Source organism: Mchenga conophoros, linkage group LG14, assembly GCF_057382185.1.
Source record: "Mchenga conophoros isolate Kocher_MC1m ecotype Shallow Benthic linkage group LG14, M_conophoros_male_GT1.1, whole genome shotgun sequence".
Taxonomy (NCBI): Eukaryota; Metazoa; Chordata; class Actinopteri; order Cichliformes; family Cichlidae; genus Mchenga; species Mchenga conophoros.
Window position 1 is genome coordinate 13,266,077 of NC_140539.1, and position 27,933 is coordinate 13,294,009.

At 43.4% G+C, this 27,933-nt stretch overlaps 2 protein-coding genes across 4 annotated transcripts; one reads left to right on the forward strand and one right to left on the reverse strand.

Annotated features, from left to right (window-relative positions):
- Window positions 1-223: 223 nt before the first annotated feature.
- Window positions 224-5,595, reverse strand: rnf7 (ring finger protein 7). 2 transcript variants are annotated; one of them, XM_085245373.1, is made up of 4 exons: window positions 5,578-5,595; window positions 1,253-1,428; window positions 1,104-1,151; window positions 224-728 (listed from the first exon to the last, which is right to left on the reverse strand). In XM_085245373.1, exons 2-4 carry the CDS (start codon window positions 1,416-1,418, stop codon window positions 610-612), a joined length of 333 nt encoding a protein of 110 aa, XP_085101499.1. In that variant the 5' UTR covers window positions 1,419-1,428; window positions 5,578-5,595; the 3' UTR covers window positions 224-609. The 2 variants fall into 2 exon arrangements, with proteins under 2 accessions (XP_085101499.1, XP_085101498.1); XM_085245372.1 differs by lacking the exon at window positions 5,578-5,595 and adding an exon at window positions 5,385-5,443.
- On the forward strand, window positions 1,102-27,257 carry LOC146559432 (transmembrane protein 255B). Of its 2 annotated transcripts, none has more exons than XM_085245370.1 (11): window positions 1,102-1,210; window positions 4,607-4,776; window positions 15,422-15,524; window positions 16,119-16,258; window positions 16,558-16,620; window positions 18,355-18,444; window positions 18,685-18,765; window positions 18,911-18,996; window positions 19,674-19,833; window positions 24,435-24,545; window positions 26,822-27,257. In XM_085245370.1, the coding sequence occupies exons 2-11, from the start codon at window positions 4,705-4,707 to the stop codon at window positions 26,921-26,923; spliced, it is 1,008 nt and encodes a 335-aa protein (XP_085101496.1). In that variant the 5' UTR covers window positions 1,102-1,210; window positions 4,607-4,704; the 3' UTR covers window positions 26,924-27,257. The 2 variants fall into 2 exon arrangements, with proteins under 2 accessions (XP_085101496.1, XP_085101497.1); XM_085245371.1 differs by having other exon boundaries at window positions 15,425-15,524.
- The last annotated feature ends 676 nt before the right edge of the window (window positions 27,258-27,933 follow it).

The window sequence follows — 27,933 nt, forward strand, 5'->3', positions numbered from 1 at the left end:
AACTCCTCTGACATCAAGAAATCTTCCCAGAATATTAGCATTTTGTGAAATACTCAGATTACCTTGTTTGCCACCAATAATCATGAGACATTCAAAATCACTTCACCTTTCTTCCTCATTCTGATGCTGTTTGAATTTCTGTAGATCACAGACTACACCTACATGCCTAGATATGATGATGATAACAAGCATCTAAACCTAATAAAGTGTTCAGTGAGTCATATCATATCATACAGAGTTTATTCAAACTTCTTACTGAAAACCCCCCACATATTACAGATCTTCAGTCTTTTTTTTTTTTTTTAAAGAAGAGAAAAGGGTCACATATTCAAGGTGTGCCAAACACCACCACAGACACCAATGTAAAGCTAACAAGTGACCAAACAATTCAACATATTTCATCCATCTTCTTCAGGGCTCCATGAGTAACCAGTCTGTGCAGCTTTCATTTTGTCCTTCCTCTGGTACCGGGACTACTGAAAACATGCAATCAATAAGCAGGAGGACAACTGCGGTGTCAGCGGCTCCGCACAAGGCTCTGCAGTGATCACTGCCAAGTCTGTCACCGCTTTGGGGTGCACGCAGGTGTAATCCACCTGGATGTGCAGCTTATTTGCCGATTCTCTGAACCACCCAGTCCTGCTGGCAGAGGGGGCAGCGGTTGTTCTGCTTCACCCACAGGGACATGCAGCAGTTATGGAAGGAGTGGTTGCATTCTCCCCACACAACTGAAACACAAAGGCAGAGCATAAGTGGCACATATTGAAAAACCATTTACAATAAGCTAAAAACAAAACACGACAGTCCTATTCATTAAAGGCATTTACCATGCAAAAATAGCACCCCAAGGATTAGATTAGGTGCCCTTTGATACCTTATATTTATATCAAAATGCTAATAAATTGTCATATAAAATCTCTGCTTTATATTTTAAAAGAAAGAAGTAAAAGGTTATTATCTTGTATTTTGCCTGGCTCAACGAGTTTGTCTAACAGCTCCAACTAGCTACTGTTAGCTTCTTCTTTCTTCCCCCTTTTTTCTATAGATTAACCTGCCGAGTGTCTGTGCTGCTAATAAATATGTCAGTGCTGGCAGGGTCTTACCAACACAGTCCTCCTGTTTATTTTCCGCCTGGCATCGTAGACACGCATCTGAAAATGAAGAACAATGTTAGAGTACCTCCACACGCCGGGCCGTTCGGGTTTTAAAGGTACAAGTAGCCAAGTTAGCTCCGTTAGCTCCTTGGACTCACCCATTACTTGTACTCGGCAAATGGCACAAGTGTCACACTCAACGTCCCAGCTCCACATAGCTACAGCATTCCACTTCTTCAGGGAAAACATCTTGTCCCCACCCGACTTGGAGCCCGACGAAGTATTGTGAGAGAGGACTAAACCTGGCTCGTCGCCGTCATCCATCTCTGCCGCACTGTAAATACACGCAGCTTAGCTAGGCTAAACAAAATGGATGAAACAGCTGGGTGATGCTAGCGCCAATGCTAGCAGGTTTAGCATGTGTCTTGTCTCCATAGAGACAGAAGAGGGCACTGTTTACCAGGAATTATCCACGTCCCAAAGGAACCGCACACTGACTAGTCTCTGCTTCACTTTCTCATTTTGCAGGAAAAAGTTTAATCTTTGAAATACTGAATGTCCTCAATACTTTATGGTAACATAAAATAATTAAATCTTAAGAAGTATATTTAAAATACTGTGTAAAAGTCTTGAGGCGCTCCCATTTTTTATATTTCTCAAGAAAATACATTTGAAAAAACAGTATATAAGACAAAAACAGAATTAGTACAGTTCTAGCGAGTTTAAAAGTCAACCTTTATTTCTCAACACATTCTGAACTCTCTTAGGCAAACTTTCTTTTAATTTCTTTAAGCAGTCTTCAGGAATAGTTCTGCAGGCTTCTTGAAGGACATTCAAATCTCTTCTTTGGATGTTGGCTGCCTGTGTGTAGTGTTCTCGGTTAAAATGATCCCACATTGCCTCAATAATGTTGAGGTTCGGGCTCTGGGGAGGCCCATCCATGACTGATGGTCTTACAATGAGTGAGTCCAATATGTTTTTTGTCAACTAGATGTTTTCCATGTGGTACTGAATAGTGGATCAAAACATGATGGTATTTTCTGAGTTCATAATTACACCTATTTTGGTGAGATTACCAACACTACTGGCTGAAATGCAACCCCAGTTCAACAGTCGTAAACACTCACTGTTATGCCTCTCTCCTGACCTCCCTGTTTCACTTCCTTAACAATGGCTTCCTGACAGCCATTGTTAAGGCACACACACATTGGCAAGCTACATTGTAGCCACAGCTGCCCTGGGGCGCACTGACAGAGGCAAGGCTGCCGGACACTGGCGCCACCGGGCCCTCTGACCACCACCGGTAGGCAAACATGGGGTTAGTATCTTGCCCAAGGATATTTGGCATGCAGCCAGGAGGCAGCCTGGGATCGAACCACCGACCTTCTGCCACCTGAGCTACAGCCACCCCACTGTAGCTCACCCCACTACCCAACAGTAGGATCAGCTGAAGGGCCAGTTGTCAGGTCTTGGTTGAATTTCATTGTTTATACATTTAACTAAAGACGTGTTTAAAAATGTTCAGGTACCAGGATTGGACTATAAATAAATAAATAAATAAATAAATAAATAAGGGATAAGCAAGAAGCTGTTTGATATTTTTGCTAAACTGTGTTTGTGATTGTTTTTTTTTTATAGATCTCTGCAATAACCAAGAAGAAACTATAAAAATCTGTAGCCTACATATTCCGGGAGCTGTGAACCTTCCATTTAGACCCATATACTGATCAGTAAAGTGTATACTTAGGTCACAGAGCAACAATTTCAAGGATCATTTTGTGCAGCAAGGTGTGCAGAAACTGTCAGTTTTTCACCAAGAGATTAAATACACACCAATCAGGTCATTATGACCACTGTCATGAATTACACTAATCATCTCTTCAACACGGCACCTGACGGTGGTTGGGATAGATCAGTGAGTAAACACTTTGTCTTCAAAGTTGATGTGTTGGAAGAAGGAAAAATGGGCGAGTGTAAGGATTTGAGCGAGTTTGACAAGGGCCAAATTGTGGGAGCTAGACAACTACGTGAGAGCATCCCCATAACTGCAGCTCTTGTGGGGTGTTCCCGGTCTGCAGTGCTAAGTATCCTTCAAAAGTGGTCCAAGGAAAGGATAGTGGTGAACCATCGACAGGGTCGCCCGAACCAACAGATAACCTACTGCTAAACTGCTGAAAAAGTTAATGCTGGTTTTGATGGAACACAGTCAGAATACACATTTTGTTGTGTAGTGGGCTGTGTAGCTTCAGACCGGTCAGGATGCCCATACTGACTCCTTTCTACTGCCAAAAGCATGAACAATGAGCCTGTGAGAATCAGAACTGGACCAAGGAGGAGTGGAAGAAGGTGGTCTGGTCTAATGAATCACGTTTTCCTTTACTTTACGTGGATGGCTGGTGCATGTGTTGCTCACCTGGAGATCACCTGGCACCAGGATGCGCTATGGGAAAAAAGCAAGAGCCAGTGTGATGCTTCAAGCACAGTTTTGCTAGGAAACCTCAGGACCTGCCATCCATGTGGATGATAACTTGACACACACCACCAATATTGTTGCAGACTGCGTACACTGATTCATGGAAACGGTACTCCCTGATAGCTGTGGCCTCTAGAAGCACAACAATGAGTTTGAGGTGTTGACTTGGCCTCCAAATTCCACAGTTCCTCAATGCAATCGAGGAACTGTGGGATGTGCTGGAAAAACAAGTCTGATCTGTGGAGGCCTCACCTCATGACTTACAGAACTTAAAGGTTCTGTTGTTAACATCTTGGTGCCAGATACCACAGCACGCCTTCAGTGGAGTCCATGCCTCAATGGCTCAGTGCTGTTTTGGCAGCAAAATGGGGGCTGCCACAATATTAGGCAGGCGCTTATAATGCTATAAATGATTGGTGTATATACCTCTGTCAGAAAGATTTTTCTGTGTTCTGAATGCATGTTTTACAGCTGCAAACGCCTTTCACAAGCCTCCAACAACTAAACGCAGATAACGTTTACCAAACAAAGATGGACTATGTTTAACATATGACTATACAACCTCCAATACACCAGTGCAAACACGCAAATGAAGAGAAGCAGTGAAATCATATAGTTCCTTTCCCATCCTCTTCTCAACTCAAAATTTAAAAGCAAGCAGACAAATGCTCCTGAAGGATTACATGTTTAAAGAATTTGAGGTGAAGCTGGAGCTTTGTCTGATGTCAACACTAGAAGGTCTTTAAATCACTTAAGATACTGCTTTTACCTCCTTATGTCACCTCATGTGACATCTCCATAAAATACGTTTGTTTCCTATATCCAGCTAACTGCTGGGATTTCTTTAACCACCGCTAATCAAACTCAGGTCGGTGGGGGACTGGAGCCTATCCCAGGCGTTACTAGGTGAGAGGCGGGGTACATTCTGGACAACTCAGCAGTCTATTATGAGCTAACAAGGAGAGGCAATCAGTCATGCTCACACTTACAAGTATGACCAACTTATAATCAGCAATTAACCTAACATGCATGTCTTTAGACTGTGGCAGGAAGTCGGGGTACTCGGGGAGAACCTGTGCAGACACAGAGGGAAGTATGCAAACTCCACACAGAAGTATCTGAACTGAAGACATCATAATGAGGTCAAGGAAGAGTGTGCTATCTGTGAGGTTCAATAGGACCCCAAGTATGAGACTGCTGCTCATCAGAGTGAGTAAAAACTCTGCAATCACAATTAGTGCATATACATACAGAGATTCCTTGATTTGTCAGTCAGATGTCACCTTGTTTGTGATCATTTTTTTTGAAAGTTAGTTTAGGATTATGAACCTGAAAGGACCACATCAGCAGACAGGTCAGGCTCTTTATTGGTTCAGCAGCAAATCTACTGTCCTGTCTTGAAGAGGAATCCCCAGTTAAAATCTAGTATTAAAAGCTTATTGGCCTAATTAAAAGACAAACTGTTGTTCATTGACGTAATCTTTCCTCCAGGGCTATGACTCAAAACGGGTAACTTCTGATTTTAAGTAGAACTTTTTATATATATATATTTTAAGATACAGAGATCAATAAATTTAGAAATACGAATTAATTACCTTGTATTTAAACCATGGATTTTAAACACTGATTCCACACTCTGTGGTTGTATTTAAATGGCTGTATGATTGATATGATTAAAAAAGACCATAAGCCCCCCACATCTTTTAAAAGACCCGCAGTCTTTCTGTGCAAGATTTTCCAACAGGTACCCTGCGCAATAGTGAGCACGCCACTGTAAACGTGAGAACAAAACTGAACCACATCGATATCAAACTCACTCTGAACTGCTCTTCATTTTAAATCCTGATGCATGCTCGATCATCCATTCAGCACCAAGCTAGCCAGCGCATGGCTTTAGCTTGCTATTTAAAAGCAGATGATAGATTTTAAAGGACTAATAATGTGTGACTTTTTAATACAACAACACATATAATTGCTCTGATCTATAAAAATGACAAAATACCTCCTCACCTCAAAGTTTTTGACCGCGGTAAAGTGAGCCGTCATTTGTGAGCCGCGGTCAAGCCAGCCGCCTCCTATCCGCCGCATAAATTTCCTTGCGCTTTTACACCAGTCTTTACGGTAGCGCCTTTTCGCTTTATATCCTGATTGAAAGCCTAGACTCGCGCACACATGCACGCGCGTGAACAGTAACACACACGCGCGCACACAAATTACAATGGAACAGCCCAATACAGCCATCGTGACAGTCTGGTTGCATATTCAAAAATTCATTAAAAATCATTCTTAAAAGTTGATGCCAAGCTTTCAACACAATCCTCTTCTCGGACACCTACTTTACCTCTGGGCCAGTTTTTACCCAGATTTACTGTAATATTACTCAGAAATCACAGTAAACTCATATTCAGTGCAATACAGTCAATGCACTACAATTATGTTTATTTCAAAAATTCATTAAAAATCATCCTGAGTAGTTGATGTACAACTTTCAACACATCCCCCCTCTGGGACACCTACTGTACCTGTGTGCCAGGTTTCAGCCCGATTTACTGTAGAATTCATCAGAAATTAAAGGAAACTTATATTCAATTCAATACAGTCAATACAATAGAATTATGTCAATTTTCAAAAATTCATTAAAAATCATCCTGAGTAGTTGATGTACAACTTTCAACACATCCCCCCTCTGGGACACCTACTGTACCTGTGTGCCAAGTTTCATCCAGATTTACTGTAGAATTCCTCAGAAATTAATGGAAACATTTATTCAATCTAATACAGCCAATGCACTACAATTGCGTCAATTTTCAGAAATTCATTAAAAATCATCCTGAGTAGTTGATGTACAACTTTCAACACATCCCCCCTCTGGGACACCTACTGTACCTGTGTGCCAGGTTTCAGCCAGATTTACTGTAGAATTCCTCAGAAATTAAAGGGTACTTGTATCCAATGCAGTTGGCCAATAAACTACAATTATGGAAATTTCAGAAATTCATTAAAAATCATCCTGAGTAGTTGAGGTCCAACTTTTAACACATCCCTCCTCCGGGAAACCTGCTGTACGTCTGGGCCAAGTTTCAGCCAGATTTACTGTAATATTCTTCAGAAATTGCAGGGAACTTATGTTCAGTGCAAGAAAGGCTGAAAGACGACCACCACTGAACAAGACACACAAGCTGAAACGTCAAGACTGGGCCAAGAAATATCTCAAGACTGATTTTTCTAAGGTTTTATGGACTGATGAAATGAGAGTGAGTCTTGATGGGCCAGATGGATGGGCCTGTGGCTGGATTGGTAAAGGGCAGAGAGCTCCAGTCCGACTCAGACGCCAGCAAGGTGGAGGTGGAGTACTGGTTTGGGCTGGTATCATTAAAGATGAACTTGTGGGGCCTTTTCGGGTTGAGGATGGAGTCAAGCTCAACTCCCAGTCCTACTGCCGGTTTCTGGAAGACACCTTCTTCAAGCAGTGGTACAGGAAGAAGTCTGCATCCTTCAAGAAAAACATGATTTTCATGCAGGACAATGCTCCATCACACGCGTCCAAGTACTCCACAGCGTGGCTGGCAAGAAAGGGTATAAAAGAAGAAAAACTAATGACATGGCCTCCTTGTTCACCTGATCTGAACCCCATTGAGAACCTGTGGTCCATCATCAAATGTGAGATTTACAAGGAGGGAAAACAGTACACCTCTCTAAACAGTGTCTGGGAGGCTGTGGTTGCTGCTGCACGCAATGTTGATGGTGAACAGATCAAAACACTGACAGAATCCATGGATGGCAGGCTTTTGAGTGTCCTTGCAAAGAAAGGTGGCTATATTGGTCGCTGATTTGTTGTTGTTTTGTTTTTGAATGTCGGCGAGGATTCCGCACGGCACTCCCCTCCATTCACCTCGCGAATCTCCGCTCTCTTCCAAACAAAGTCGACGAATTACTGCTCTTAAACCGGACTAACAAGGACTTTGCACGCTCTGCTGCCCTCTGCTTCACTGAAACCTGGCTCAGTGAGCGAGTCCCAGACGCTGTCTTAAATCTGCCGGGCTTCCAACTTCACCGGGCGGACCGCGAAACAGAGCTCTCAGGGAAAACAAAGGGTGGTGGAGTCTGCTTCTACATTAATGAAGGTTGGTGTACTGATGTCACAGTGTTACAGAAACACTGCAGCCTACACTTGGAAAGTTTTCTCATCAACTGTAAACCTTTTTATTCACCGCGGGAGTTTTCTTCCTTCATGCTGGTCGGAGTTTACATCCCTCCACAGGCCAACGCGAACAACGCACTGTGCGAGCTGGCTGACCAGATTACTACCCTGGAGAGGAAATTCCCGGATTCCTTTACAATTATTCTTGGGGATTTTAACAGAGCAAACCTAAACTACGAACTCCCTAAATACAGACAGCATATAGACTGCCCCACCAGGGACAACATCATACTGGATCACTGCTACACCACTCTAAAAGATGCCTATCGCTCTGTGCCCCGGGCAGCTTTGGGACATTCTGATCACTGCATGGTCCATCTTATTCCAGTTTATAGGCAAAAACTCAAACGTGCCAAGCCTGTAGTCAAAACTGTGAAGAAGTGGACTAACACAGCAAAGCAGGAACTGCAGGACTGTTTTGACCTAGATGAGCTCACGGACACTGTGACATCATACATCAGTTTCTGTGAAGACGTGTGTGTGCCAACAAAGACCTTTTGCACATACAACAACAATAAACCATGGTTCACTCCTAAACTCCAACATCTTCGCAAGGCCAAGGAGGACGCTTACAGAAGTGGTGACAGGGTCCTGTACAAGCAAGCCAGGAACACACTGACCAAGGAGATCAAAGCAGCTAAAAGGATCTACTCCCAGAAGCTGGAAGAACGGCTCTCAGCCAACGACCCTGCGTCAGTGTGGAGGGGCCTGCAGGAAATCACCAGCTACAGACGCCCCCCACCCACTATTGAAGCAAACAAAGACCTGGCCAACGAGTTAAACACTTTCTATTGCAGGTTTGAGACGGACAGACTCCCATGCCCCACCCTCCCCTCCCCAGGGACATTGCTTCAGACATTGACCCCCAACACACCTTCCACCTCTCCCCCCTTCACCCTGCCCCTCCCCAATCAAGACTCAACGACCACCCCCACCCTCCCCAATCCAGACTCAACGACCACCACCACCCTCTCCAACCCAGACTCAATGACCTCCACCACACCTCTCACCCCCCTTTCCTCCTCCCTGAAACTAAGAATACACACTCAGGATGTGAGCCGACTATTCCAGAAACAGAAGCCCAGGAAAGCCCCCGGACCAGATGGCGTCTCACCCTCCTGCCTCAAAACCTGTGCTGAACAGCTGGCTCCCATCTTTACTCGCATCTTCAACAGATCCCTGGAGCTGTGTGAAGTTCCCTCCTGCTTCAAACGCTCCACCATCATCCCTGTTCCCAAGAAACCCACCATCACAGGACTGGATGACTACAGACCTGTCGCCTTGACGTCTGTGGTCATGAAATCCTTCGAACGACTGGTGTTAGCCCATCTGAAAGACATTACAGGCCACCAGCTGGACCCTCTGCAGTTTGCCTACCGGGCAAACAGGTCAGTGGATGATGCAGTGAACACGGGGCTGCATTACATCCTGCAACACCTTGACTGCCCGGGAACTTATGCCAGGGTCCTGTTTGTGGACTTTAGTTCGGCTTTTAACACCATTGTGCCTGAACTTCTTTCCTCCAAACTCTCCCAGCTCAGCGTGTCACCAGCTACCTGTCAGTGGATCACCAGCTTCCTGACAGACAGAAAGCAACAAGTGAAGCTGGGGGAGATCACCTCTGAAACCCGGTCCCTCAGTATTGGTGCCCTCAAGGATGTGTCCTCTCACCACTACTGTTCTCCCTCTACACTAACGACTGCACCTCCAATAACTCTGCTGTCAAACTCCTAAAGTTTGCAGATGACACCACTGTCATTGGCCTCATTCAAGATGGTGATGAGTCTGCATACCGGCAGGAAGTTGAGCGGCTGGTACTCTGGTGCAGTCAGCACAATCTGGAGCTGAACACTCTTAAGACTGTAGAGATGACAGTGGACTTCAGGAGACATCCCTCAACTCTGCTCCCCCTCACCATATCAGACAGCCCTGTGTCGACTGTGAAGATCTTCAAGTTCCTGGGTACAACCATCTCCCAGGACCTGAAGTGGGAGACCAACATCAACTCCATCCTCAAAAAGACCCAGCAGAGGATGTACTTCCTGAGACAACTGGGGAAGTACAGTCTTCCACAGGAGCTGCTGATCCAGTTCTACACTGCGGTCATTGAGTCTGTCCTGTGCTCCTCCATCACAGTCTGGTATGGAGCAGCCACTAAACAGGACAGGAGCAGACTGCAGCGGACTGTACGGGCAGCAGAAAGGATCATCAGCGCCCCCCCTGCCCTCCATCCAGGATCTGTACCTCTCAAGAACCAGGAAACGGGCAGGGAAAATCATCGCAGACCCCTCACACCCTGCACACAGACTTTTTGATCTGCTGCCCTCTAGCAGACGGTACAGAAGCCTGCAGACCAGGACCACCCGACACAGGAACAGTTTCTTTCCCCTCGCCATCTCCCTTCTTAACAGTTGACCTGTCACACTGCTCCCACTGCCAGACTGCAACTGCACCTTATGTACATTTTGTAGTATTCATTCCACCTCATTCATTTCTGTATTTTATGTATATAAGGTTAGATTCGTTATTTATAGTTGGTTTACATAGCTTTGTGTATGTATGTGTAATGTGTATATATAGACACTTGTGTGTGTGTGTGTGTGTGTGTGTGTGTGTGTGTGTGTGTGTGTGTGTGTGTGTGTGTGTGTGTGTGTGAGATTTACATTGCTGTGCTTGAGAGCCACCATCTACCGGAACCAAATTCCCTGTATGTGTCTGCACATATACAGTGGGGCAAAAAAGTATTTAGTCAGCCACCGATTGTGCAAGTTCCCCCACTTAAAATGATGACAGAGGTCAGTAATTTGCACCAGAGGTACACTTCAACTGTGAGAGACAGAATGTGAAAAAAAAATCCATGAATCCACATGGTAGGATTTGTAAAGAATTTATTCGTAAATTAGGGTGGAAAATAAGTATTTGGTCACCTCAAACAAGGAAAATCTCTGGCTCTCACAGACCTGTAACGTCTTCTGTAAGAAGCTTTTCTGTCCCCCACTCGTTACCTGTATGAATGGCACCTGTTTGAACTCATCATCTGTATAAAAGACACCTGTCCACAGCCTCAAACAGTCAGACTCCAAACTCCACCATGGCCAAGACCAAAGAGCTTTCGAAGGACACCAGGAAAAGTATTGTAGACCTGCACCAGACTGGGAAGAGTGAATCTACAATAGGCAAGCAGCTTGGTGTGAAAAAATCAACTGTGGGAGCAATCATCAGAAAATGGAAGACATACAAGACCACTGATAATCTCCCTCGATCTGGGGCTCCACGCAAGATCTCATCCCGTGGGGTCAAAATGATCATGAGAACAGTGAGCAAAGATCCCAGAACCACACGGGGGGACCTGGTGAATGACCTGCAGAGAGCTGGGACCAAAGTAACAAAGGTCACCATCAGTAACACACTACAACGGCAGGGAATCAAATCCCGCAGTGCCAGACGTGTTCCGCTGCTGAAGCCAGTGCATGTCCAGGCCCGTCTGAAGTTTGCCAGAGAGCACATGGATGATACAGCAGAGGATTGGGAGAATGTCATGTGGTCAGATGAAACCAAAGTAGAACTTTTTGGTATAAACTCAACTCGTCGTGTTTGGAGGAAGAAGAATACTCAGTTGCATCCCAAGAACACCATACCTACTGTGAAGCATGGGGGTGGAAACATCATGCTATGGGGCTGTTTTTCTGCCAAGGGGACAGGACGACTGATCCGTGTTAAGGACAGAATGAATGGGGCCATGTATCGTGAGATTTTGAGCCAAAACCTCCTTCCATCAGTGAGAACTTTGAAGATGAAACGAGGCTGGGTCTTCCAACATGACAATGATCCAAAACACACCGCCCGGGCAACAAAGGAGTGGCTCCATAAGAAGCATTTGAAAGTCCTGGAGTGGCCTAGCCAGTCTCCAGACCTCAACCCCATAGAAAATCTGTGGCGGGAGTTGAAAGTCCGTGTTGCTCGGCGACAGCCCCAAAACATCACTGCTCTCGAGAAGATCTGCATGGAGGAAAGGGCCAAAATACCAGCTACTGTGTGTGCAAACCTGGTAAAGACCTATAGTAAACGTTTGACCTCTGTTATTGCCAACAAAGGTTATGTTACAAAGTATTGAGTTGTATTTTTGTTATTGACCAAATACTTATTTTCCACCCTGATTTACGAATAAATTCTTTACAAATCCTACCATGTGGATTCATGGATTTTTTTTTTTTTCACATTCTGTCTCTCACAGTTGAAGTGTACCTCTGGTGCAAATTACTGACCTCTGTCATCATTTTAGGTGGGGGAACTTGCACAATCGGTGGCTGACTAAATACTTTTTTGCCCCACTGTACTTGGCCAATAAACACGATTCTGATTCTGATTCTGATTCTGAGATGTATATTTGTGAATGTGGAGATGTTATATTGGTTTCACTGGTAAAAATAAATAATTGAAATGGGTATATATTTGTTTTTTGTGAAGTTGCCTAATAATTATGCACAGTAATAGTCACCTGCACACACAGATATCCCCCTAAAATAACTAAAAAATAAAAAAAATAAAAAAAACTACTTCCAAAAACATTCAGCTTTGATATTAATGAGTCTTTTGGGTTCATTGAGAACATGGTTGTTGTTCAATAATAAAATTATTCCTCAAAAATACAACTTGCCTAATAATTCTGCACTCCCTGTAGGTCTGTTGACAGAGCTCTGTACAGGTCTGCTCGAGCTGACCTGAAAAGGGGTCCCACCTGTCCAGCAACAACACATGGCATGGAATAATAGACATCATAAACCACAGAGGCAGAACTGTGAAAACAGAAAACCTGAGTGTGCAGCTAGAAGAGGACATAAACAGCTTCTTTGCCCGCTTTGAAACACCACAACAGCAGCATTCATCTGCCTCAGCCCTGCTCCCATCCTCATCCTCACCTGGTTCCTGCACCGCTCCATTCACTGTAACGGAGCACGATGTCAGATGAGTGTTCCTAGCAGTGAACCCCAGGAAGGCGTCCAGACGGAATACGTGGTAAAGTGCTAAGACCATGTGCCCACCAGCTCACCCTCATCTCCACCAGAATCTTCAACCTCTCACTGGATGAAGCAGCCATCCCATCCTGTCTAAAATCAGCCACAATCATCCCAGTACCAAAGAAGTCTCCCATCACCAGCCTGAACTATTATTGCCCTGTGGCCCTCACACCGGTAATCATGAAACTAGTCCTTCAGCACACCAAGGATTACCTCCCCCCAGAATTCGACCCCCACCAGTTTGCATACCGTGCAAACAGATTCACAGAAGATGCCATCACCCTCCACTCGGTGCTGAGTCACCTAGAACAGCGGCAGAGCTACGCCAGAATGCTCTTTGTGGACTACAGCTCACCCTTCCACCACTCGCCCATTGAGAGCCTACTAACTTACTGCATCACAGTATGGTACAGCAGCTGCACTAAGGCGGATAGAGCCACCCTCCCAGCATGTTTGCAATGAGTAGGAGATGCTCTGTATCTCACTGTACAACTGTATAGTGACAAAGGTATTGGGTTCTTTTCTAAAAATTGCTATAAACAGAGGAACCCAAACTGATGAAAAGTGGCGAATATTTTTTTTCAAATGACTATTTTTAGTGGATTTTTGATATAGAAGCAGAATGACAGAATGTTAAAAGAAGTTACTTTTAGTCATTCTAAGCTGGGCATTGCGTTCTCTGGCTGTTCAAAGCCATGGAACTTTAGACTTTCCAAGCAAATAATGATGGCCATACTGATGTTCTTTTCAGTACATTTTACTTTATGTTCATTTTCATTTTTATGATGTTTCTATTTTTACATAATTTCTCCCACATAGCAAAATTGTTATGGCCTGGATCTGTCCCACACAATGTGCTTACACATGGCCTGCGTACCGCAAAGAATGACGGCCCTATGGTGGCCCAGATCTGGTTTACCAGAGGTGGCCCACACATGAGCCAGCACAAGGCCAGTTGCAGACACACTGCTGGCCCTGTGCTGGCCCAGAACAGTTTCAGCTCTGGCCCCAGATGTCAGCCTAATGTGTACCTTAGCCATGTAAGCCATGTAATAATAACAACATGTGCTGGAACATAATAGTGCAAAAGTAACATGACGAAACTCTGTTCAGACAGTGAATGGACTGATTCTTATACAGCACTTTTTTACTCACCCATATTACTCAAAGTGCTCTATACAACATGTCACATTCACCCAATCAGGCCAAATGTGGCATGCCATCACATAAACAGTGCCATCTTACCATGCCAGAAGTCAGCCAGCAGTGCCGGCTTGACACCAGATCCAGGCAAGACCCGTCTGCTATGTGGGATGACTTGTTCTTTTGGCATTTTAGTTGTGGATTGTGTTTGGACTGTGTCTCTTGCCCTTTCAGTATTGTTTCCTTGTGCTTCTAAGTGTCCCTTTGTTTCTTTTTAGGTTATGTAGTATGGGTTAGAGATATTTTGTATGTTGTTTTTGTTTAATAAATCCGCCTTTTGGATTATTCCCTGATGTGCCTGAGTTCTGTTATTTAGTGTCACTTTGAAAGGACACACATCCAGCATTGACATATAATTGTTCTTTCAATTTTTGATAAAGATTACAGTGAATTGAGATGTAACTTGGCCCAGAGGTACGGTAGGACGCCCAGAGTAAGAAAGTGTTGAAAGTTGGACCTCAACTATTATGGGTGATTTTTAATGAATTTTTGAAATTTCCATAATTGTAGTGTATTGGCTGTATTGAATTGAATAAATGTTTCCATTCATTTCTGAGGAGTTCTACAGTAAATCTGGATGAAACTTGGCACACAGGTACAGTAGGTGTCCCAGAGGGGGGATGTGTTGAAAGTTGTACATCAACTATTCAGGATGACTTTTAATGAATTTTTGAAATAAACATAATTGTAGTGCATTGACTGTATTGCACTGAATATGAGTTTACTGTGATTTCTGAGTAATATTACAGTAAATCTGGGTAAAAACTGGCCCAGAGGTAAAGTAGGTGTCCGAGAAGAGGATTGTGTTGAAAGCTTGGCATCAACTTTTAAGAATGATTTTTAATGAATTTTTGAATATGCAACCAGACTGTCACGATGGCTGTATTGGGCTGTTCCATTGTAATTTGTGTGCGCGCGTGCATGTGACTGTTCACGCGCGTGCATGTGTGCGCGAGTCTAGGCTTTCAATCAGGATATAAAGCGAAATGGCGCTACCGTAAAGACTGGTGTAAAAGCGCAAGGAAATTTATGCGGCGGATAGGAGGCGGCTGGCTTGACCGCGGCTCACAAATGACGGCTCACTTTACCGCAGTAAGTTTTGTATGAGCGCAAAATGTACACATAGTTAATAAAACCACGCCTACGCGTGCAAAGAAAATATGTGACATTAATACATTAGACATGCACCAGCTCTCGGGCAGCCACGTGCTTTTATTTGATTTACAACTCGGGATTGTAAAGGGTCCCAGTGTTATTACCTAATTTAACTGTCAAGTGACTTTCCAGCTGAAGTTCACGGTTCCGACCGTGCTTGAACGCATCGGACGCAGGAGCTCTCCTCTCTCACTGAAGTTGAGCTGCTACACTCATGCAGCTGATGCTTGTGCAGCTCAAACGACTGTTCAAGTGAACGGCTGTTTGCATTCATCAGAAGCTGTCGGAGGGAAATCTGTGTTTCAAAGGAGGATTTATGGTCTGGATTCAGGGAACAGCACCGGGTCGGGACAAACGGAGCCCACAGAGCCGAGCAACAGGTAAGAGAGCGGTGGTGGCATCACAGCTGGATGGGACAGGAGTATTAAACTTGACTGATCATAATAATTCAAATCCCCTTGGATCCAGTTTACTTAATTGTTTTGTTGCTTTTAATCCAATCACGTTTTTGATAAGGCAGGTGAAGTGTTATTTGTTGCAGCACAGTTTGGGGTTTTCACAGAAGCTCAGTGATAAAGGCTGTCAGTAAAACTGATGGTGGTGTTGTAATCATGTCCATAAAGTGTGAAGGTCACGGGAGGAGATGAATCTCACTGCTCCTGTGCTTTTAATGTCACATAAACAAGGAACTGATATTGTGCGCGCTTTCATGGTTTCTTTGTCCAGTGTTCAGAAACCGTGGATTCAAGTCCATTTCCATGCCTCATTTTATTGAGCTGTAAATATTTCATGGCATGTGAACTAAACAAGATGGGTGTCTGTGGTTGGGTAATAGTTTTCGCAATAAAAGTCAAATAAATGAAATCCAGATAAACAAAATAAACTAAGTTGGGCAGCTGTCGAGATTTGAACCGGCACTGTAACGTTTTAATATGACTGAAACTATGTTTATTTCTTTGTTTGCTGGCTGGCAGACATCATGGTGAAGGTCAGGCGAGCTCTACGGCTGGTGCTGGGCATGCTCAGTCTGTCCCTGCTGCTAGTGGTGCTGGGGGTCTACACAACGACCCGAACAGAGAGCCTGAATGTGACTGGCTATGCATCTGGAGTTATTGTAAGCTGTTTTTTAAAAAAAAAAATCATATTTGATTTTATTTAGTGAGACATCTGGTTGATACGACTAAAGAAATGTAAAAAGTTGTCAGGAGGAACAGGAAAGCATCTCAAGCTGCAGTAGCCAAAGGTTTTGCCTCACTCGGTGCAGATTTGGTAACCTTCATCTGAGTGTGAAATTAATTATGGACGGCTGTATTGATTTATATATATTGATTGATCATTTTAAACTCTTTGCATCTGTTTGGTTTGTAACAAACCGTATGCTTTTAAATTTGGTCCTTTGGATGATTTCTTCAGCTCACCCTTGGATCCTTCCTGGGACTTCTGGGACTCTGGCTGGAAGAAAACCGCAGGCAGCTGGTATGTTCAGCCCTCCCTGCGTCTCTTTAATAGGAATAAATGCAACACGTACATTAAAACAAAAAGCTCTGAAGACGTCTCACTAGTGACAGCACATTATTTTACAGTAACAATGTAACCAATTATAAGACACTGTCATTGGGCTGTTTTCAGTAAGTAAAAAGAAAAAAAAATGTATTTTTTTAGGAAAGCGGCACTGATCTGCCTTTATCCAATGGGTGTAGAGTGAGCTAATCCTGGTTTTGTCTGCAGTTATTTGAACTTGTGTGTGTTTCTCTGATAGAAATTCTAATATAAAAAATCCTAAACTGTGAAAAACACCATTAAAAAACTGAGTGTAGCACAAAAGTTGGTTTAAAAAAAGGCAAAATAATGTGAATATCGTCACATGACCTAGACTTTACTACTCAAATGAGGAGAAATAATGTGAAACAGACAATAGATGTTTTTCTGGTTTCTTTCAGTTTAAGTATTCATCACCCACACTTTACGATATATCAAAGGAAGCTTTCAAAACACTTCTAGGTTATGTGAAAACCAGCAGCTTATCCTGTCAACAAAGAGAAAAAAGGCGTTGACGACTTTCACTCTGCTTGGATTTGGTCCAGTTTGGATTTTGATCATATCATCTTAGCTGGTGAGCCGCCACAGAAACAGAAACATCATTTGATCCTATTTTGCGTTGAATCGGTGAAAAATGCCAAAGATAAACACAGTTTGACAGCCTTAAACAGACAAGTGGAGGACAAAAGAAGAAGTGGCAGGTCTAAAAACAACTATCTGAAAATCGTGTTTTTAAGAAATAGGGAAAAGAAAATCCAGCAAAGAGCTGACACATGACCTGAGAGACCTTAAGCTGATCCGTCCACTGTTCACTGAAGCCTTGGCAGTAATGATCTCAGTGGAAGTTTGAAATTTCTGGTCCAAATCATCTTCAAGAAAAAGTCAGAAGAGGTACAAAAGTGAGTGTCTACAGCCATCTGTTAAACATGGTGGAGAAAATAGTAAAATCATACTTGGATAGAAAAAGCACACAGTGGAACACCATCAGTCATGGACTGGCCTCCACAGAACCCACAGCTCAACATCACTGAAGCAGAGTGGGATCATCTTGACAGAGAACAGAACAAAAGGCTGCCAACATCCAAAGAAGAGCTTTGAATGTCCTTCAACAAGCCTGGAGAACTGTTCCTGAAGACTGCTTAAAGAAATGACAAGAAAGCTGCCTGAGAGAGTTCAGCCTGTGTTAAGAATAAAGGTGGTCATACCAAAGACTGACTTCAAAAGCTCATTGGAATTATCCACATGCTGTTTTTGCCTCATATGCTGTATTTCCACGTCTGTTTCCAAATGTTTCAGTAAATCGATGCAGCTATTTCCCATTTTCCTGGCAAAATATAAAGAAATTAAGTTTGGCTCAAGACTTTTGCACAGTACTGTTTATATAATTAACAGGTTCCACCTTTAAAAAAATGTCTTTCATAATATTTTACGCCTCTCAGAGTTCGGTTTTTCAAAAAACACGGTTTTAAGTGCTTTGTGAGGAAACCTAATAGCTTCACACCTACGATACATGATCCACATGAAAAAACGCTTATGTGTTGGAGAGAAAGAAAAAAACTTTTCCTCAGCTTTTCTCTGCATTCCTGTCAGGCTTCCCTCCAGCCTTTCATCTGGCACAAATCTTACATTATAGCGCTCTCATTTGTGTTTTCACCTTTGCTTCTCCTCCAGCTGACCGCTGCCATTGTCTTTCTCAGTTTCGGGATCGTCGTCTCTTCTGTGTGCTTGGTGATCGACGGCGTCTGCATTGCCTTAAATATGGTGAGATACCTACACTTGCTTGTAACCTCAGCAGATGGCTGCACAGTTAACTGAAGACTGTGAAGCAATAATAAAGGACCATGCTGACCTCGTGTTACAGTTTCAAATCGGACTGAGTGAATTTTGGAAGAGACCGTTTTATTCGACTTCAAACTTACCACTGTTTGCACCGAATAAAGATTGATTTGAATGGTTCTGGGTGAAATGTTGTGGATTGTTTCTCATGTTAACTTTTGCCAGGACATGCGGCCACTGAAAGCAGGGAGATGTCAGTATTACAGCAGCGGCAACTGCTACATCTATGAGAATTTCTACACTTCTGTGAGTAGAGACACGCTGAAGGAAAACATTATCCTGTGACTAATTCAGATACATAGTCACAACCAGTCTGGATAGATTCGAATGTGCAGGATAAACCTCCAGTTGTGTTGTCTGTATGTTTGTGAGCTTGTGGTTCGCTGCCCAGGTGTCGTGTTGGAGTCTAAAGGAGTCTTGTACCATGACGGTAAGAAGTGGAACCTGTTACTGCTGCGACCTGTATGACTGCGCCAAGTGAGACATTTAATCATTAGTATTCAGTAATCTATGTCATATGTGATCACAGATTGAACAAAATGATAGACACGTTCATATACATCCATACGTTTTGGGGCAAAAACACCTTTTTTTGCATTTTCTCTGTTCACCATCACAGTGGACTTTAAATCAAACTATTAAAGTGTAAATTTGCAGCTTTAATTCAAGGGGTTTAACCAAAGTACTGCATTAACTCTTTATGCATTATAGTCGTTTTTGTACAGTCCCCATTGTGAAATGCCCAAAAGTAATCACATAGTTGTGTGACGAGCAGGTTTATGGTCAGGTGAAGCCTGTTTCCTTATTAATTCATGACAAAATCAGCAAACATCTGAAGTTGATTCAAATTCTTGAAATTCCATTTGGTTGCTGTTCAGTGGAGAGCTCGACATCCAATGAGTTGTCAGCAGAGATAAGTTAGGTCATCATTAAAAAACTAAATAAACCTACAAGACAGAGAGATGGGAGTGACCAAATCATTGTTAAAATGAATTGGATTGGATTGAGCAGCTCAGCGACACCATAAGGCTTTAACCCCTTCAGTTAAAGCTGAAAGTCTGAACTTCAGTCACAAATATCCTGATCATCCGACTTTTATGTGTTTTGTCTTACAAATCATTGGAACTAACCTGCTCTGTGGCTTTGTTATGCAGTGGAGGCTACCTCAGCAACTACTATGAATTTGTTGGAGTAGAAAGCTGTGAGGAAGTCTTTACAGTGTACATTTTAATTTGGACCCTCGCCGGCCTCAACCTCGTGGCCTTCTTCACAGGAATACTCACCACAGCAGTGCTGGGCAGCATTAGAGAGTTGGTAAGACATTCACAGCAACCTGTGTGTCATCTACATAACAGTGAACCTAAATGTTATATTTCCTGAAAATACTGCAGAGAGGAAGGAGAAAGAAAATAAAGAGCAGAGGTCCCGGGACTGAACCCTGTGGCACACCACAATTAATTGTAGTAGATTGTGATCTGTGTGCATGTATTTACACAAACTACCTTGAACAAAAAAGTGCAACAACACAAAATGTGGTGGATTTTAAAGCTGCACTAGTTGATTTATGACCTGTAGAGCAGGCAGCAAACTGACATCAGACGTCAAACTCACCTTTTTGCACCACGGACCGGTTTATGTCCGACATGACCGGCCTTTAAGGTGTCACGGATAAATACAACAAAATAAAGCCAGTACCGGTACCCAAAAAATTACGATTTATTCATCACACACGGGAAAAGACCCAGGGAAACCAAGTTAATGATAAAAACGATTTTAAAAAATAACAACCGTCAAAATTTCACACCCGTGTGACTTTCTCACAGATTGTTGTTTCAACTACAGGTGGACACATAATGACACCTACATTCATTGAGGAGACCTTGATTCAAATAAAACGTCTAAAAAAAAGTGTTGCCTGCAAGGTGTGGGGAGGGGTGTCTAAATAAAGTTAAGGGAGAAATTTGCCCATTATGTCCTCCTTCGAAGATGGCGGTTGATTGCTAGCAGATATTTCAGGCTAAGGTAACCCTCTAATGTATTTATTACTCTGTCATATCTCAGCCAATGTTGTCCTGTCGCTTCAGTTGCTCTGCTCAGATTTTTAAAAATGTTTAATTTTTAAATTTTCCATTTGGAAACATAAAACAGCCAGCAACAGTTGCAAGACTTTAGCGTAAATAGCAAGATAGCAGGCATGTATACTGTAGGGGAGAGATTAATGTTTCGTCTTTACCCCTCACCAGTGCAGAGAGAGCAAAACAGAAAGGAAAAAGGATAACAGGAGAAGGAAAACACTGGAAAGCGAGCGTGGATCATAGCACCATCTGCTCTCACGTTCCTGCTGCACAGTATGCAGTAGCCTAGTGCAGTTGTTCAAAAGGCCAAAAATGATTCCCTCCCAAATATAAAATAAAACCGTCTCACTTTTACAAATTCCCTAGATACTGGTCATTCAACACTGAGTCAGACTAAACTCAACACTGTGAAAATGGAAAAATAATTCTGACTGCATGAAGTGCAGCATCTTAAAGCCAAGCCAAACAGCCATAAAGTCTGTCTCTCATCTCTTTGCGTGCCTTGACTGTAAGAAGTGATTACATCCAACCACAGAATACAGCCTTCCCACTCCTGACCTCCCTACCTCACTTTCTGTACACGGATAAAAAGATCCCAATAAAATAAATAAGTGTCAAAAAGTATGTTATTAATGATGAAAGGTGGTTTGATATTATGGTTTTTCTAATATTAAAAAAAGAAAATCACACAAATCATGCAGACTCCATCACATTTTGAATCACGGGCAGCACATTGTAATACTCACATGTGCTCCTCGCTTCAAGATCATTCTCTCCTGTTTAAAAGAGAAAAACTCTCGCACTGGCTTTACTCATTCATAAGTAGTTTCGTCATCTTATTGTAGCTGCATTTCTTTTTCTTTGTTGAAGTTTCCACTGGAGCGTGCCAGCTTTGTGGTGACTCATGCTCTTCCCTGTTGTGTGGGCAGTGAGATCAGGCTGACCCCAGATGACAGCCTTATTTATTGTTGTAACAACCTCTGCATTAAAGAAAAACTTTAGGAAATGTGTCTGAATTGCAGCGCTAACTGTTGAAAACTAGAACCAATCAAAATTTGGGACGTGCGGGATGAGAGGCAAGAAATAAAAGTGCTAGATAAGATAAGATAAGATAACCTTTATTAGTCCCACACATGGGAAATTTGTTTTGTCACAGCAGGAAGTGGACAGTGCAAAAGTTATGACGCAAAAATTAGAATACAATAAGAATAAATACAGTACACAGCTGTACAGAATAGAATAAAATAATATACTATATACAGTAGAATAAAATAGAATAAAAATATACAATAAGATAAAAATAGAATACGAATGCTATATACAACTGAGTAAAAATACAACGATGCCAGAAAAGATTATTGCACTTAGTGTTATTGCACATGTGTGGATGTGTGTGTTTGTTCAGTTAAAGTCTTTGTTGTGGAGTCTGACAGCAGTGGGGAGGAAAGACCTGCGAAATCTCTCCGTCCCACACCGTGGGTGCCGCAGTCTCCCACTGAAGGAGCTGCTCAGTGCTGTCACAGTCTGCTGCATGGGGTGGGAGACGTTGTCCAACAGGGATGACAGCTTAGCCGCCGTTCTCCTGTCACTCACCACCTCCACCCTGTTCAGTCTCTTCCTGTCCCCAGCAGAGATGCTGCCGCCCCAGCAGACCACACCATAAAAGATAGCAGAAGCCACCACAGAGTCATAGAATTTCTTCAGGAGTGGGCCCTCCACCCCAAACGACCTGAGTCTCCGCAGCAGGTACAGCCTGCTCTGCCCTTTCCTGTAGAGGGCGTCTGAATTATGAGTCCAGTCCAGTCTGTTGTTCAGATGAACACCAAGGTACCTGTAACTGTCCACAGCCTCAATGTCCATACCCTGGATGTTCAGTGGTTGCAGTGGAGAATGCTTGTGCCTGCGGAAGTCTACCACCAGCTCCTTGGTTTTACTGGCATTGATCTGGAGGTAGTTCAGCTGGCACCAGTCCACAAAGTCTTGAGTCAGTCCTCTGTACTCCTTGTCGTCCCCATCAGTGATGAGGCCGACTATTGCAGAGTCATCAGAGAACTTCTGCAGGAAGCACTGGGTGGAATTGTGGGAGAAGTCTGCAGTGTAGATGGTGAAGAGGAACGGAGCCAGAACCGTTCCCTGTGGGGCCCCCGTACTGCAGACGACCCTGTCCGACACACAGCCCTGAGTCCTCACATACTGTGGTCGGTCGGTGAGGTAGTCCAAAATCCAGGTAGTGAGGTGATGGTCCACTCCAGAGTTCTCCAGCTTGTCCTTCAGAACCGAGGGAAGAATGGTGTTGAAGGCACTGGAGAAATCAAAGAACATGATTCTCACAGTGCTTCCAGCGGTCTCCAGGTGAGCGAGGGAACGATGTAGGAGGTGAATGACGGCATCATCCACTCCAATGCCAGGCTGGTAGGCAAACTGAAGTGGGTCCAGTGATGAGCTTGTTAGGCGCCGAAGCTGAGCCAGGACCAACCGCTCCAGGGTCTTCATCAGGTGGGATGTCAGAGCCACCGGCCTGTAGCTGTTGAGGTCCTTGGGGCGTGAAGTCTTTGGCACTGGTACAACACAGGAGGTTTTCCAGAGCTGTGGGACTCTTCCCAACCTCAGGCTCAGGTTGAAGAGGTGCTCCATCACCCCACACAGTTGGTCCGCGCAGGACCTGACGACTGAGTCCCGCATGAAGCGGACACCTGATTGCTGTGCAGCCAGAAAATTGTAGTCAGACCACGTGTTGCATTGACACTGTGGTGTACAAGAGCATTGATTTGTCTGCATAATAAACTCTCCCTTACCTCTCATGCATGTCTTGAATGGTCTCTCATAAAAGTTAAATACAAGGAGAGTGATGCAATAACAATGTTCCTGAGACTGCTTGGCAGGCGGTTCTATCAGCAGAGGCTAACAGAGCTGTCTCTGATCCGCTAAACCTCAGTCCATCGGTAACGTTTATCAGTTCAAAAGACTTTTCCCACCAAACTAAAATCAAAGCTTAGAAAAAAAAATTTTTTCAGAAGCGTTATGTTGCAGCTTCATCACATCGGTGTTGTTTTCACTTTGAGAGATAAGAACAAGAACAAATCAAAGACAAATGTTTTTCACTTCCTTCAATATATCATGTTCAGTGACAGTTTCCACAGAAGACATTGTTGATGCATAAGATAAGATGCAGTCAGTCTGATGTCAGTTTGCTAATGAATGGGGTCAAGTTGGCAATTATATGCAATCTGTTTCCAATAATAGAACAGTTCCCTGAGATAAATCATCAAAAATCACATATCTGCTGTCCTGCTACCCTGAAACCAGAATACGGCCGCTGAGTCAAGCAACCTTGACAGCCAGAGAGAGAGATTTTGTAGAGACCCGACACACTGTTCCCGTGTTGCTTAATCGTTTTTATTGATTTTGCACACGAACACTGTTTCCCTGGTTCGGCACAAGCGTCCGCTAGCGTTCCAGCTGTCTCGCGCTATCCCGTCTCTGATCTCCAACCTCACTATAAAAAGGGGGAAACCTGATTAGTTAGATCATGTCCACCTGTCGCTCCAACCTCCCTGGCACTGCTCCTTGAGCTCACTGTACCACCCCTCCCCTGCAGCTGACCCAGGGACCACACCTCCGCCACAGTCAAGATAAGTGTGCCCAGTGTTGGATGGTTTATCAGTTTAGTGGATTTACTGTAAGTTATCTCAGGATGGTGTACGTGTTCGTACTATTCCCAGTATATTTTAATTTATTTAATAAAATATCAATATTTGGTGTCCCAATATCAACTGATTTTTTCCCCTTCTTTGCACTTACCTAATATCATGTGTGTGTGTTTCCCTTTCTTTGCCTCAGTGGAGCAGCAGCCCTGTGGCTGATCCCTCTGAGAAAACAGCATCTTCCCCAACAGCTCCTCTGCTGATGGACGCCAATATACACACAGCACACCAGCTCCACCCAGTCAATGTGAGGTCAACACCGTCTCTCTCACACACACACACGCCAACACACAGAGATACAATTACAAATATATAGTGGCTGTGTGAAGTCTAAACTGTTTCTCGTGTAAACTTCTCGACTGGCCAGCAAACCTCTCTGTTTCCTCCCTATATTAAAAATTCCTTTAAAGCTAATTGTGGTTTCAAAGTGTCACACAAAATGATTTCATGCAGAATTTTTCAGTGTTTCTTTATGATGGACTTTGGAGACCATGGTGTAACTTATCAGCCACAATACTAAAACACTCATAGGTGAAGTGATTTTCTTGTCATGATAGTACCTGTTAGGGGGTGAGATATACATCAGTCAGCAAAGGAATAAATTTAGAAGGTGAGGCGGTAGAAGCTGGAAAATTGGGAAAATGTAAGGATCTAAGAGACTTTTCCAGGGGGAGTCAGAGGACGTCAAAAATGGCAGGCCTTGTGGAGTATTGTGGATATGATGAGCAAAAGTGGATCCAGAAGGACAGCCGGTGAACCAACGAGGGCATCAGAGGAAGTGTGATGATCTGGGCAAACAGATTCTGCCAGGAAACCATGCTTGTCCTGGCCTTCATGTGGATGTTACACTATATTCCAAAAGTATTTGCTTATCTGCCTTCAAACGCATATGAACTCGAGTGACGTCTATAACAGCTTCAACTCTTCTGGGAAGACTTTCCACAAGGTTTCAGAGTGTGTTTGTGGGAGTTTTTGACCATTTAAGGTCAGACACTGATGTCGGAGGCCTGGATCACAGTCTAAGCTCTAATTCTTCCCGAAGGTGCTCTACTGGGTTGAGGTCAGGACTCACCAAACTCGCTCATCCATGTCTTTATGGACCTTGCTTTGCGCACTGGTGTGCAGTCATATTGGAACAGGAAGGGACCATCCCCAAACTTTTCTCACAAACTTGGGAAAATGAAATTCTCCAAAATGTCTTGGACCATTCTCATGGCAACTGCCAAAGCCAGGCTCATCCATCAGATTGCCAGGCAGAGAAGCACGAATCGTCACTCCAGAGAACACATCTCCACTGCTCTGGAGTCCAGTGGTAGTGTTGCTTGCTTTGAGGAAAAAGAAAAAAGTCAGAGGAAATTCTTTACATCTCAATCCAACCAAACATCTGACAGATGTGTCACAAAAACAAGTTGAAGATTTTACAGGATCGGCTGCTGAGATATCAAAGACCGCTTTTAAACTTTTACCTGAAAAACTATTCTTACAGTCATTCACAGATCTGCATCCTTCACTGAGGCCCAGTGCAGGCAGTAGTGTTTCTTGTTTCTTTGCATGTTGGCATTCGTTCATTGTGGCTACAGCAATAAATTCCTGTTCAGTATGAATGTTTTTTAAAGGTCATGCTGTGATTTTCACTACAGATACAAGTTTGTTTTGAATGTAGTGTACCCCAAAAGAGCTCAAAGATCATGGCTAAGATGATGTAATAATAGCATCTAGTTCTGGTTCTGACAGGAACACACTCAGAGGTGAACCTGCAAGTGTTTAGTGACAACCACAGTAATGTCACATCGTTTCCAGCAGCACATTTCAAAAAGAAGTGTGCTTTGATTTGCATGAGTTGTGGTTCTGATCGATCCAAATCCAGATGCAAATCTTGTTTGTTCACATTTAAAACACAGCACTGCGTTCAGTTTTTTTAGTACCCCGTGGGGTTTCGGTCTGTTAATTATGCTTGGAGAAGTGTTAGTTAGCTAGTATGAAGGAGATTATAAGTTTAAAATAAATGAGGAAATTCTTTTTTTTTTTTTTTTTGAGAAGGCCACACACAAGTGTTTAGGTGGAAAACAATCAGGGGAAGCCAAAGCTCTGTTTTAAATCTTCACGGGCCCTTTCTAATCCAGAAACCTAGTGTTTTCCACGAACCGCAGCTCTGTTGACCACCCACATCGGAGCAATTTATTGGCTGCATCTTAATAAAATAAACCCACGTGTTTACAACCAATAATGCTGAATGTTCCATCAGAACAATTAACAAGGCTTCTGCAGGTTTGATCTTAAACAACAGTTCGACTGAAACAACGAGCTGTCTGTGAAGGCCCGTGAAAAAGGGGGCCTCGAGTCGGGGTTTTAAACTCAAATGCATCAAAAGGGACCGGGTAGGCTCTACAGTGCTTCAGCTGTTTTCTTTTTTATAACATAACGGGTTATAAAACTAATAATTTATTTGAAAAGTGTGAGTTTTCACTCAGAAGCTGTGAAGTCTGTGGTTAATGTCTCTTTTCCCTTGTCCTGCTCTCCCAGGGAGGATCGTCGTTTTGCTCTTCAGCAGAGAAGGCCAACCCGCCTCCCTTCGCCCCACTGGCCGGCGTGCCGCCTTGCAGAGCCCACGGCATGTCTGTGTGAGCAGCAGATTCACGGGACGATGCCTCGTTATTGTTGGGTGCATTTTAAACAGCAGATGCAGCTTAAAGCGGACACGCAGAAGTTTAATGGAAAGCGTCTGCAGCTACTTTACATTATATGCAAAGAAGAAAACAGCTTACCTAAAGCCTTTGAGTGTAAAATGTTTGCAAATGCAGTGCTTTGTCCTATAAATCTTTTCATTGTGGACTTTGTGCGTAAAAGGCTTCCTTTTTCCCCTGACACCAGGCAGAGTTAAAACTTTGCATGACCTAAATGTCTCATAGAAGATATATCGCTGATATTACTCGATGATGAATAAACAGATTGAAACAGATCAGTGTGGTTTATTTAAATTACAACAGACAGTTTTTCACCCTCTCTGTGGTGTAGCTGGAGCAGGAGATGCACACGTAAGAAGCGCAACACATAGAAAGACTGCACACGCACTTCAGGGACCACAAAGCAGCATCCTGTATGATCTGTGTATTTAACCTTAAACTCCTGTCTGAGTGTGTGTCTACCTTCCCAGATGGAGCTCTTTGTAAGGTGAGGACGTCTCACGCTGTGGTATAAATTCAATCCTCTAAACCCAAATATTTTTCCACCCAGAGACATTCAAAACTTGCCCCCTCCCCACCAGAGGAGCGAAAACATGTCTTTCATGTTTGATGTTTATTATCTTTTACTGGTTATTAGCTCTTACCCTTAGCGACCTTGGCAAAAATCACACCAGCTTATCAAGATCTCGCAGATGTGTGCTGAGCACAGGCAGTTAAAGCATGCCTTACTTGTATGGTAAACAGGTTAAACTGATATCTGGACTCAGACCAAAGTAATAAAAGTCCTGCTACCAACACTTTTAAAGTGTTTCTAGGCAGCCAAGCTAGTTTCCATATTTTATGCTAAGATCTACATTTCCAACTGTACAAACGTCAAGCTCGCTCATCACAGTTTGCCACAAAGCCAGCTTAGCCTCGCTCTGAAAACTAACTTTCTACAGTTAGAGGGCA

Bases quoted from the DNA above. Each gene is read 5' to 3' on its own strand.
- rnf7 (XM_085245372.1), bottom strand. From the start codon at position 5,428: ATGATCGAGCATGCATCAGGATTTAAAATGAAGAGCAGTTCAGA. The intron at 1,429-5,384 runs GTGAGTTTGATA...GTGTATTTACAG, and splicing joins AAAATGAAGAGCAGTTCAGA to TGCGGCAGAGATGGATGACG. The intron at 1,152-1,252 runs GTGAGTCCAAGG...CTTCATTTTCAG, and splicing joins TTGCCGAGTACAAGTAATGG to ATGCGTGTCTACGATGCCAG.
- LOC146559432 (XM_085245370.1), top strand. From the start codon at position 4,705: ATGAGGTCAAGGAAGAGTGTGCTATCTGTGAGGTTCAATAGGACCCCA. The intron at 15,525-16,118 runs GTAAGAGAGCGG...GCTGGCTGGCAG, and splicing joins CCCACAGAGCCGAGCAACAG to ACATCATGGTGAAGGTCAGG. The intron at 18,766-18,910 runs GTGAGTAGAGAC...TTCGCTGCCCAG, and splicing joins ATGAGAATTTCTACACTTCT to GTGTCGTGTTGGAGTCTAAA.